At 41.2% G+C, this 12,140-nt stretch overlaps 1 protein-coding gene across 1 annotated transcript in view; it reads left to right on the plus strand.

The window, feature by feature from the left end:
- LOC139366789 (cadherin-10-like) overlaps positions 1-7,555 on the plus strand; it is a 44,070-nt gene extending 36,515 nt beyond the window's left edge. The window contains exons 10-11 of the mRNA XM_071104497.1: positions 4,177-4,425; positions 6,501-7,555. Of these exons, the coding sequence (XP_070960598.1) occupies positions 4,177-4,425; positions 6,501-6,994 (743 nt within the window). The 3' untranslated portion in view covers positions 6,995-7,555. The remainder of the gene's footprint in view (positions 1-4,176; positions 4,426-6,500) is intronic.
- Positions 7,556-12,140: the final 4,585 nt, after the last annotated feature.

Genomic DNA, 12,140 nt, shown 5'->3' on the forward strand with positions numbered 1-12,140 from the left:
AGAAGTACATATCAGGGTTTGGTCATAAAAAAGTATCAGAAACTTTAAATATATTATAAAAAAATGGAATAAATATGGCACCAAAACAGACCAGGCAAGGAGGGCATTAATCAGAGAGGCAATAAAGAGACCAAAGATAACCCTGAAGGAACTACAAAGCTCCACAGCGGAGATTGGAATATCTGTCCATAGGACCACTTTAAGAAGTAAACTAAAAAGAGCTGGGCTTTACGGAAGAGTGGCCAGAAAAAAATCTTAAAGAAAAATAAGCAAACACATTTGGTGTTTGCAAAAAGGTGTCAAGGAAAACGCTATGTCTGGCGGAAACACAACATATTTCATCCCCCTGAGAACCCCATCCTCACAGTGAAGCATGGTGGTGGCAGCATTATGTGGGGATGTTTTTCATAGGCCCTGGGACTGGGAAACTGGTCAAAATTGAAGGAATGATGGTTGATGCTAAATATAATATAAATAAATAATACATTCTTGAGGGAAACCTGTTTCAGTCTTCCAGAGATTTGAAACTGGGATGGAGGTTCACCTTCCAGCAGGACAATGACCCTAAGCATACTGCTAAAGCAACACTCGAGTGGTTTTAGGGGCAAACATTTAAATGTCTTGGAATGGCCTAGTCAAAGCCCAGACCTCATTCCAATTGAGAATCTGTGGTATGACTTAAAGATTGCTGTACACCAGCGGAACCCATCCAACTTGAAGGAGCTGGAGGAGATTTGCCTTGAAGAATGGGCAAAAATCCCAGTGGCTAGATGTGCCAAGCTTATAGAGACATACCCCAATAGACTTGCAGTTGTAATTGCTGCAAAAGTTGGCTCTACAAAGTAATGACTTTGGCGGGGTGAATAGTTATGCACGCTCAAGTTCAGTTTTCTGTCTTATTTCTTGTTTGTTTCACAAGAAAAAATATTTTGCATCTTCAAAGTGGTAGGCATGGTGTAAGTCAAATTATACAAACACCCCCCAAATGTTTTTTTTAATTCCAGGTTGTAAAGCAACAAAACAGGAAAAATGTCAAGGGGGTGAATGCTTTTGCAAGCCACTATATCTTAGCAAATCAGTAACATTTTAAGACTAATTACCATTGTGATCTGTTTCCTATGCACATTAAAATGCTCAGACACAACTACCACATGTCAGTTCAGTTGGTACAGCATTCTTACTAACGGGTGAATATAGCCACTTACAAGGCACGCCTCAAAATATGTTTATAAGCCAGCGATTCTTTCCCCTCCCACACATTTTTTTCCACAATGCACCATCATTTACACAATGCTTCTGTAAATATAGAGCAAACAGCAATACAGTACTTTATTGTTAAATTGTATTGTAATACAATCACAACAATTGCTAACATTGAATATGTAATTACAGTATATATTACAGCACACCAATTCATATTTGGTGTTTTATATTACTTGCACTTGTAGAGACTTTAACAAAGGCTTCTAAACTGGCAGTGACTACAGGGAAAAACAGATCTAGAGGACATAGTTAAACACGCAACCATTACAGGTCTGAGATTTACTGCCTCGCCGATCTGTCTCCTACACATATCAGGGGTGACCTCGGGGGCTTTGAGGTACCAGAATGCATGAAAAAAAAAATCACCTTTATAATAGCATTATTATAGATTTTGCGTACTGGCATAGAACAGTAGGGTAGAGGTGCTTGCAGAAGTTGCACACATTGGGGAAAAAGTTTGTAGCCTAGGAACCAGAATTTTTTTAGCCTTTTATGACTGGATTTCATGGAATTTTTTTATTACCTCACAACTGAAATTACAGCCTACTTAGACACTGACAAACTGAGAATCTGAGATCAATAAAAACTACCTTGTCTTGAATCCATCAATAGCCTAGGCCTAGGTGTGTGGAGACACATACAGTGTATTGTACAATATGAGAAGGAAATTTAAGTCCTAAAAAAGCTTTCCAGTTTCACTGACTCACCCAATGATGCGCAGCTAACTCACCGGCGATTGCTGATGCCCTTTTGTCAAAAGCCTCTCTCTTGTTTTACTTTCTGAGACAATACTGTTCACTCAATAGGCATATGTAAAAGTTAATAACATAAACTCAGCAAAAAAAGAAATGTCCTCTCGCTGTCAACCACGTTTATTTTTTAGCAAACTTAACGTGTACTTGTATGAACATAATAAGATTCATAAACTGAACAAGTTCCACAGACATGTGACTAACATAAATGGAATAATGTGTCCCTGAACAAAGGGGATCAAAATCAAAAGTAACAGTCAGTATCTGGTGTGGCCAACAGCTGCATTAAGTACTGCAGTGCATCTCCTCCTCGTGGACTGCACCAGATTTGCCGGCTCTTGCTGTGAGATGTTACCCCATTCTTCCACCAAGGCAACTGCAAGTTCCCGGATATTTCTGGGGAGAATGGCCCTAGAACTCACCCTCCGCTCCAACAGGTCCCAGATGTACTCAATGGGATTGAGATCCGGGCTCTTTGCTGGCCATGGCAGAACACTGACATTCCTGTCTTGTAGGAAATCACGCACAGAACGAGCAGCATGGCTGGTGGCATTGTCATGCTGGAGGGTCATATCAGGATGAGCCTGCAGGAAGAGTACCACATGAGGGAGGAGGATATCTTCCGATTAATGTACAGCGTTGAGATTGCCTGCAATGACAACAAGCTCAGTCCGATGATGCTGTGACACACCGCCCCAGACCATGACGGACCCTCCACCTCCAAATTTTATTTAATTTTTTATTTTACCTTTATTTAACTAGGCAAGTGAGTTAAGAACAAATTCTTATTTTCAATGACGGCCTAGGAACAGTGGGCTAACTGCCTGTTCAGGGGCAGAACGACAGATTTGTACCTTGTCAGCTCGGGAATTTGAACTTGCAACCTTCCGGTTACTAGTCCAACGCTCTAACCACTAGGCTATCCTGCCGCCCCAAATTGATCCCGCTCCAGAGTACAGGCCTCGGTCTAACGCTCATTCCTTCGACTATAACCGTGAATCTGACCATCACCCCTGGTGAGACAAAACCGCGACTCGTTAGTGAAGAGCACTTTTTGCCAGTCCTTTCTGGTCCAGCGATGTGGGGTTTGTGCCTATAGGTGATGTTATTGTCGGTGATGTCTGGTGAGGACATGTCTTACAACAAGCCTACAAGCCCTCAGTTCAGCTTCTTTCAGCCTACTGAGGATAGTCTGAGCATTGATGGAGGGATTGTGCGTTCCTGGTGTAACTCAGGCAGTTATTGCCATCCTGTACCTGTCCCGCAGGTGTGATGATCGAATGTACCGATCCTGTGCAGGTGTTTTTACACGTGGTTGCCACTGTGAGAACGATCAGCTGTCCATCCTGTCTCCATGTAGCGCTGTCTTAGGCATCTCACAGTACAGACATTGCAATTTATTTCTCTGGCCATATCTGCATTACTCATGCCTCCTTGCAGCATGCCTAATGCACGTTCACACATATGAGCAGGGACCCTGGGCATCTTTCTTTTGGTGTTTTTCAGAGTCAGTAGAAAGGCCTCTTTAGTGTCCTAAGTTTTCATAACTGTTATCTTAATTGCCTACAGTCTGTAGCTAAAAGTGTCTTAACAACCGTTCCACAGGTGCATGTTCATTCATTGTTTGTGGTTCATTGAACAAGCATAGGAAACAGTGTTTAAACCCTTTACAATGAAGGTCTGTGAAGTTATTTGGATTTTTACGAATGATTTTGAAAGACAGGGTCCTGAAAAAGGGACATTTTTTTTGTTGCTAAGTTTATTTGGTGAGCCTACAGGTTGATTAGTCTTCTCTTTTCCGCAGGAACCATTTGCTCTCCAATCGGTCTTTTCCCACACTTGTATTTGAAATATCCCAAAAGGCCTGTTTTGGCTGCATGTCATTTTACAGCAGTGTGGCAGAATGCCATTGAGCCCCCAACATGCATTGCTCTTTACAGTACTGTATTGTCATATATAATTACAGTAGCTAACTGTACATTTGATGCTGTAAATTTACAGCAACTTCTTACAGTGATGGTGTGAGATGTATTATGTACTTTTTTGTAACCTATGGAGCTGCAACGATACAAGCTTTAGGGGGACTATTTGTTCAAAACATTACAAACTACCTTTAATTTCTCGAATCCTCTATTTCTTTCCTCTGCAATCCACCCCTTAGATAACACAGCTAGGATCCTGACTCGGAGGGCAGGATTCAGCCGCCGTGAGATGAATACCTACCTACTGCCCGTGGTGATCTCGGACAATGACTACCCTATCCAGAGCAGCACCAGCACTTTGACTGTGAATGTGTGTGCCTGCGACAGCCGGGGGAACATGCAGTCCTGCAACACTGAGGCTCTGCTGTCTGCCGGGCTGAGCACTGGAGCCCTGGTGGCTATCCTGCTCTGTGTCATTATCCTCTTGAGTAAGTATTACTATCAATTACACTGGTACAGACAGTCAACGGCTTTGTGTAGAGCCCATAAGGCTCTGTTCAAACGTATAGGGAATATGGTGCCATTTGGGAGACACCCAAATCAGAGTCAGATCACTCAAGTAATCTTCTTAAGTCTAAACACACGGTATGCAATTCACGTATTACAAAGTGGAGGTAATTATTATGGGCTGTGTTGGACTCTACCACAAATAAATATACTGCACTGTGCTTAACAGGTCTGTAGCCACAAAGTCCTTCGACAGCACTTAAATCCACTGTGCTACTTCTGTGACTCCTTCTTCTTTGTGTGTATTCCTTTCATCATCATTCTTCAACTAAAGATAGTTGAATGTAGGACCACTCGCTGAGGCAAACTTTGCTGGTTGCTTGTGTAAATACAGTGTGTTTCCTCATGAAAATGGCGTAGCGGGATGAAAGCTTTCATTAGTGGATATATCCACTTGACAAAAAGGTTTGTGTTTTTACGTGCTAAAGTAGGTCACATGCTATTTCCTGACTTCCTAAAGCACCACTTCAGCCCCCTTTGTGAGCTAATGCAGTATTGTAAAATCACACAGTGCAAAACTGCAAGTATGCATGTCATTTTCCACGGCAAAAATATGTAGTGCTTATGTTCAAGGGTATATAAATAAGTAATGGCCAAAAAACTGACTTTGAACCTGGCACTGCACTTGGCCAAGCATAACCCCAGTGCCACCAAAGCAGCATCATATAGGAGGAGCCTATTTAAGATGTTGATCAATTCAATTATCCCATTAAAAGTCATGACAGTGACCTAACGGCAACATACCTATCCACTGAGTTTTCTTTGTGTACTTCACTTCACATCGTGCCTAAGAACAGCCCTTAGCCCTGTGTTATACACAATATTACACAGGTGCTAATGTGCCTGAGTGTGTATGCTAATCTTCCTCCTCACGCGATACTGCAGAGACCCAGCTCATCTATTGATGTGTTCACCTCTTCATGTGTATGCTATCTTTCTTTCACAAACACCTGTTTTATGATCTCCACTTAACTAGAATCCTGTTTGCATCCTCACCAAGCAACTGATTCCTAGCTAGCAAATTAAGTATTGACATTTCTTCCACTGCATGCCTGTTCCTCCTCACAGTCTCCCTTCACTTGTCTGTCTCACACTGAAGAGAGCTCAACTGTAGCTCTGGCTTCTGGCTCACTCAGATTGGAAGTGCTGAAGGTTGAACCCCATGCTTGCCTTTTGAGCGAAATATCATGACATCTGCTCATTATCCAATGGTTCTCGCTTGAACCCCTATGACAGGCTGTCTAATTCACCTCTACTGTGCCTCCGACAGACAGGCAGGCAGGCAGTAGGCACTGAGCTAGAACGGTTTGCCCTCCTGCTTGTCCTCCTCTTCGCCACCCCAAACCGCCCAAAACCACAGCATGGGTCAGTCAGAAAGTTCTGGTCACAGGGCCTCTAAAGAGCCCCTCCTGCAGAGAGAGCTTTATAATTAACACCTAGGTGGGAGGCAGGTAGAGCACTACAGCACCTGCTGAGAGGTGGAAAGAGGAGGAGAAGGAAGAGGAGGAGGAGGGAGTAACACTGGCTGGAATTATTTTTGCTATTTTTGCTCCTTTTTCATGAAAATAATGAGCTGGACCCCATAAAAATCCCACACTCTCATAGCGCCACTCTCTGGATGCAAATTTCTGCTCATGCTGGTAAGTTTTGATTAAAAGTCCTGCTCAGAAATGAAAATATGGTAAGATGCATTTAATCATGTGTGTAAGTGTAGTCTGACTTGAGAGAGAGAAAAAAGGAGGCACTCTTTCAAATGCTACAGCTTTTCTACAGTGAATGTGAAGTTAAGCGGAAAAGAGAAAGAAAATCTTTTCTGCTGAATCTTTAATAAAAGGAGGTGAGTGCCCGCGGCAGTGCAGCGGATTTATCACTGATAGCAGATGCGTCTTTCTCTCTTCTGTGCATTTCTGAATCTCCTTAATGCATGACACATGTATCGAAGCCCACTCCTCTCCCATCTCATACTCAAGTTATTCTCTCTCTTTGTTGTCTATAGTGATCGTGGTGCTGTTCGCTGCCCTGAGGAGGCAGCAGAGGAAGAAGGAGCCTCTGATCATCTCCAAAGAGGATGTGAGAGACAACGTCGTCAGCTACAACGATGAAGGGGGCGGAGAGGAGGACACCCAGGCCTTTGATATTGGCACGCTGCGCAACCCAGAGGTGATGGACGCTAACAAGCTGCGCAGGGATATCATCCCAGAGATGCTATTTCCCTTCCAGAGGACATCTCCTATAAAGGATAATGCCGACGTCAGAGAATTCATTCATGGGAGGCTTCATGAGAACGACTCGGACCCCACCGCGCCGCCCTACGACTCCCTGGCCACCTACGCCTATGAGGGGAGCGGCTCGCTAGCCGAGTCCCTCAGCTCCCTGGAGTCAGGATGTGTGGAGGGGGACCAGGAGTACGATTACCTCAGCAACTGGGGACCCCCGTTCAAAAAACTAGCAGATATGTATATAGGGAAGGACACGGCGAGAGAAACCTAGATCATAATTAGGCCTATACGAAAGCAGCTCATCATCAACGTCATGTCTCAATAATCTCTCTCACACACTTTCCTGCCACCCATCCATTGATTCATATGAATGGTCAAGTAGATTTCAAGACTTGAACATTACTCTCAACACTGGTGGTGACATTTCTCACAGTTTTACTGTTTTTGGTATAATCAGTAAAGATGCCTTTGAATTTTAGGAAATTTTGTGAACAATGGTGTGGACAATGTGTTTTGTAACTGAGGAACGAGATAGTAGTCTTGTATACTATCAATGTTTAATGGGAAAACATATTCATGAAAAAATGTAAAAAATATTTAAAAAAAGCTTTTCCTGCAAATTACATTTGAAATAGATACATGTATGAACTGTTTTTCCATGATGGACATACTATATCCTATTCACTATCTTTGTTTGACAAACAATGTTCATGTGAACGGTTGGTAAGGTTTATTCGTCAAACTGTGGATACATTTCATCATAGGTGTACAATGTAATAAGGATGTGTACGTTGTAGGGTAACTGTTACACACTGAATTCATGTTGTTTGATTGCCAAGTCATATTGTTTTATATTTATATTTTTATACTTATTTTATTAATAAAAATTCCCCAAAAACACTTCACTTTCTCCCTATTTTTCCATAGATAAGGGCATAGTCCATGCCTTGGCCTCTATAAAATATACAATGATACATCATATCAGTGGAATTTGGTAGCATTGCTGTTCAGCAGATGATGCATGATTGTAAATCTTACATGGCCACATTTAAACTACAGGAAACTGTACGTGAGCTACAACCAGTGGTGAATGTAGCATGTAAATCTTGGTGTGGCAAAAAAAAATTTAAAAAAATGTAGGATGCATGCCAGCAAAGCGACTACACAACACAGCACTAAACAATACATGAATTGCACTATAACAGTGACAAATGTGCCCACAAACTGTTAGGGCCTACATAAAGCTGTCCCAACAGCAGAGTCTCAACAGCAGAGTCCCAACACCTTACAACTGCTACACCTGGCTATCAGCAGAGACTTGTCTGGCAGCGAAACAGTTCATTCATAGTTCATTCAAATAGCTGTTCATTCAAATAGCTGATATGGCTGACTTGCTTAAACAAATGTGGTTTCTACTGACAATTAAGATGTACAAACTATGGCATAATGGGACGACAAGCGGATAAGAGGCAGTCCGTAATTTCAGTTAAGACATTAATAAGCGTGCGACGAAGGACATAGTCAATATAACTATTTGTTCAGCACTTTTGAAATGTACAGCGACAGCATTCAGAACATGGGCTGTTCTTACAGTGTACTCCCTGCACACCAAGTCATAACCGTAGGATAAATAAAGGAGGCATAATAGCAGAAAGCTCTTACAAAATTCAATGTTTACATTTCTCTAAAACAGGTTACAGGCTACATGTGCACCACCAAGTTAGAACAGTAGGCAAAATTTAGGGGTGAAAATAGACCAAATTATTATCCACTGAATAGCAGGCCAACGTTAGTGGTTGCTTTACAATGCTTGCAGTTATCCACTGATGTCACGCTGGTATAAAGGATTTGGAGACAGGCGCAGGAATACATAATCTGGGTTTTTAATACACCCAAAACAAACATGTATACAAAACACTGAAAGGTACCTAAACAAAAGAGTGAGGGTAAACCTCGTAGAACGACACGGGGCAAGACCCGTAATACACAATGCACAAAACACGCAGCACAGGCTGAGACAATGCATAGGCACTCACACAACCAACGGACATGGGAACAATAATCGACAACCCAATTGGGGAAATAAAGGGCATATTTATACAAACACAACCAGTGAGGAATTGGAACCAGGTGTGCGTAATGACAGTTCAGTGCAGCCTAGAAGGCCGGTGACGTCGACCTCTGGAAATGGTGAACAGAATGAGCAGCAGTACGGGGGGGATCCGTGACAAATGATTCCTTCCAATCCACTGATTGTTGAATTTGCAACTTGTTGTGTAATGTTTATGTTCAATGGCCGATGAGCACTGATACGTTTTATCTATAATTTATCTTCATTATTTCTCCTGTGACAAGGATAAAAAAAATGTGCCATGATTTTGCCCTCTTTGGGTGTGGCATGCCCCATCCCCATCCCCCTCTCCCTGCCTCCCCCTTTCCTCCTTCAGCTAGGCTGCTGTGGTCAGAGAGACGTCATAAATTCCTGAGGATCTCCTCAAGGACACGCAGTATAGAGAGAGTACATTTTCATAGAGAACAGGGGAACTTCTTCCACCTCACATAACTCGAGGTCCGAACAAATGTCATGTTACGGAGAAAGTATAGAAGATCGGTAAAGAATTCAGCTACGAACTGGTCCGTTTGTTACAACTTGGGGAAGATCATGGGAGACAGTGTGGCCACATTACCATAACGATGTTTATATAATAGCCTCAGATATGAGGTTTACATCTAATTGTTGTATAAGATGAATGAGTGAGTATGATACTGTTTACACAATTTTACAATGTGATTTTGGACTGTTTAATGAAGGAAAATTCAAAAAGGGAATTGGAGTTAACTAAATCAGAGGACCGCCCCTGAGCCCAGTTAGGGTCAGGCGTCCTGGGACAGCCCTTTTCTGCAATTCCGAATAAAACCCAACTTTGAGAAATTATCACCAGACCATGTTTTTCTCCATTAGGAGAGGACAAAGGTTGCAAAACCATTGCTGAATCTTTTAACCGTACCACGTGGTTAAACTCTTCGACTATCGATACCGACAGAATAAGAACAAGTCTTTGATATTAATTACTAGTCTGCAGCTAGGAATTTGGTATCATTGAATGCGAAGAACGACAACCGCCGAAACATCCATTCTATAACAAATGAATGAATGTTACTCTGAACTATCCCCTCTAACCAAGACAGAGAGAGAGAGAGATAGGGAGAGAGACGGACAATTCCTCAAAAGAAACAAACTTTTCACCAGCGATCAAGACGACACACTGAGCGTAAATATATATATTGATTGCAATTGTTCCCGAATGAGTGAGCGTTCATGTGTAAAGGATTAACATTTCAGTTGTTATAATTATTAACTCTGTAGTGACTTCTTAGTCGACCCCCACTTCCCATTTTGTCTAGCCCACTAGGGCACATTCTCCTATCATTTCTTGTAACCACATTTACCTTGTTTGTTTGTGCATTTCTGTGAATTACTTAATAAAGTAACAGTAATAAATAAATGATTTAAGACAATTGATGTATGGATGACTCATAGTGAAGACTGGGTACGTGCAGATAACCAACAATTTACGACGTTTGGAATGAGACTAACGTGAGGTAAAGTAAATAATTCATTAATTCAAAGACTAATTGATCAGATAAAATATCTGAAAAGTTATTTTAGGAAATGATAACTTTGTAATCTGAATATTTTTCCGACTTCCTAGTTAATTACAATTACATGATTAATCAGTTGATCGCGTAATAATAATTACAGAGAGTCTTCAATTTAATGATAGTAAATACACGACACATTTATGATGATGACTATTAGCTAAGATTTTGAAAGTAAGATGTTTACATCTCCAATCAAAGCTACTGTACATACAACGGATTTGACGCCATTTTATCTGTGGCCAATGATCTTGAGTCTTCTTGGAAGGGCTCTTCTAATGTAACTCTATGGCAGGACCCAAAGGGCTTAAATGTTCGATGTCTACTTTTACTAAGGACTTTCACTTGTGACGTAGTGTCCCCATGAGTGACAGAACACTGAGCCAATCACGGCACAATGCTCCTATTTTCTGCTGGCCTGCCCCACCACCACAGAAAGCACTGAGCTAGGCTGAAACACCTGCATTTTGGAGCTGCCTTATTCAAGAAAACAACAGAGACCATGTTTGTATGATGCTTTATTAACTCAATTATATATATATTTTTTTTTTGTATATTGTGACACGCATTAATGACAAAATAACATGCAAAATAGGCAAGCCCCCCCAATTGTTTTTCAAATATATAATTTATCAGAGCTATTTTTTTTGTTGCTAAAAATGTGGGGCTTAAAACAGGTCGGGCTCTGCTAAGGAGGTATTTTATAAGATAATCAACAGCTCTCCCTTTGTGGACATATTTTCTCTTGATGAATTAGTTCTCTATTTCCCCCCCATCCAATTTATTACATTCCAGCTATCTTTCTCTCTCTTCCCTCTGAGGTTACACACAACATTAACTTCCTACTTGTTTAGTCCAAGCACAATTATGGATAATGTTGCTCTATGCATATTTTGAAACGAGTGGAATCATATCCAATATAACAAATGGATGTGTCCCAAAATGGCACCTTATTCCCTCATGGTGGGTAAACTCTTTGAAAAAAGGGTTCCAAAAGGGTTATTTGGCTGTCCCCATAGGATAACCCTTTTTGGTTCATGGTAGAACCCTTTTGGATTCCATGTAGAACCCTCTGTGGAAAGGGTTTTACATGGAACCAAAAAGGGTTCTTCAAACTGTTCTCCTATGGGGACAGCCAAATAACCCTTTTAGGTTCTAGAAAGCAACATTTTTCCAAGAGGACACAGACAATGCAGAGTACTCAGATTTACAAGCATAAATTAGGAGTTTAACTAAATATATAATCTACTTACCGCACAAGCCACAGTAGTCCAAGCCAGAGTCCAAACTTTGAAGTATACTTGTGGGGTTGGTCATGATTAGCTTTACAATATAATAATGTTTTATCTCTTTGAAGTGCCATTCCTTATGGCGACACAACATGGTTACTCATGAAGTCTCCATGGTTAGCTAACATTCTCATCTTATGCTAAAACTAATAGTATTAGCAGTAATAGTAATAGTATTACTATTCCTCCAGCAAGATGGTGTCTTGATTTATGATAGACACACTGACTGCTATTGACAATGTGGGAGTCTATGGCAGTAATAGTACACAGTCATTTACCAGATGATTTTATCCAAACTGACTGACTGTAAATATCACACCCCTTTCGACAGTGAGTAAAAATCAAGTAACATTCTACCTTTCATTTTTAACTGAATTGATGCCTTATCCAGGAATATACTACATCTGTAGAACAACATCGTGTCATTATTGGAGCCACCCAAGACATTTGATTACAAGCACAATTGGA

Source organism: Oncorhynchus clarkii, chromosome 15, assembly GCF_045791955.1.
Source record: "Oncorhynchus clarkii lewisi isolate Uvic-CL-2024 chromosome 15, UVic_Ocla_1.0, whole genome shotgun sequence".
In the NCBI taxonomy this organism is placed as follows: domain Eukaryota; kingdom Metazoa; phylum Chordata; class Actinopteri; order Salmoniformes; family Salmonidae; genus Oncorhynchus; species Oncorhynchus clarkii.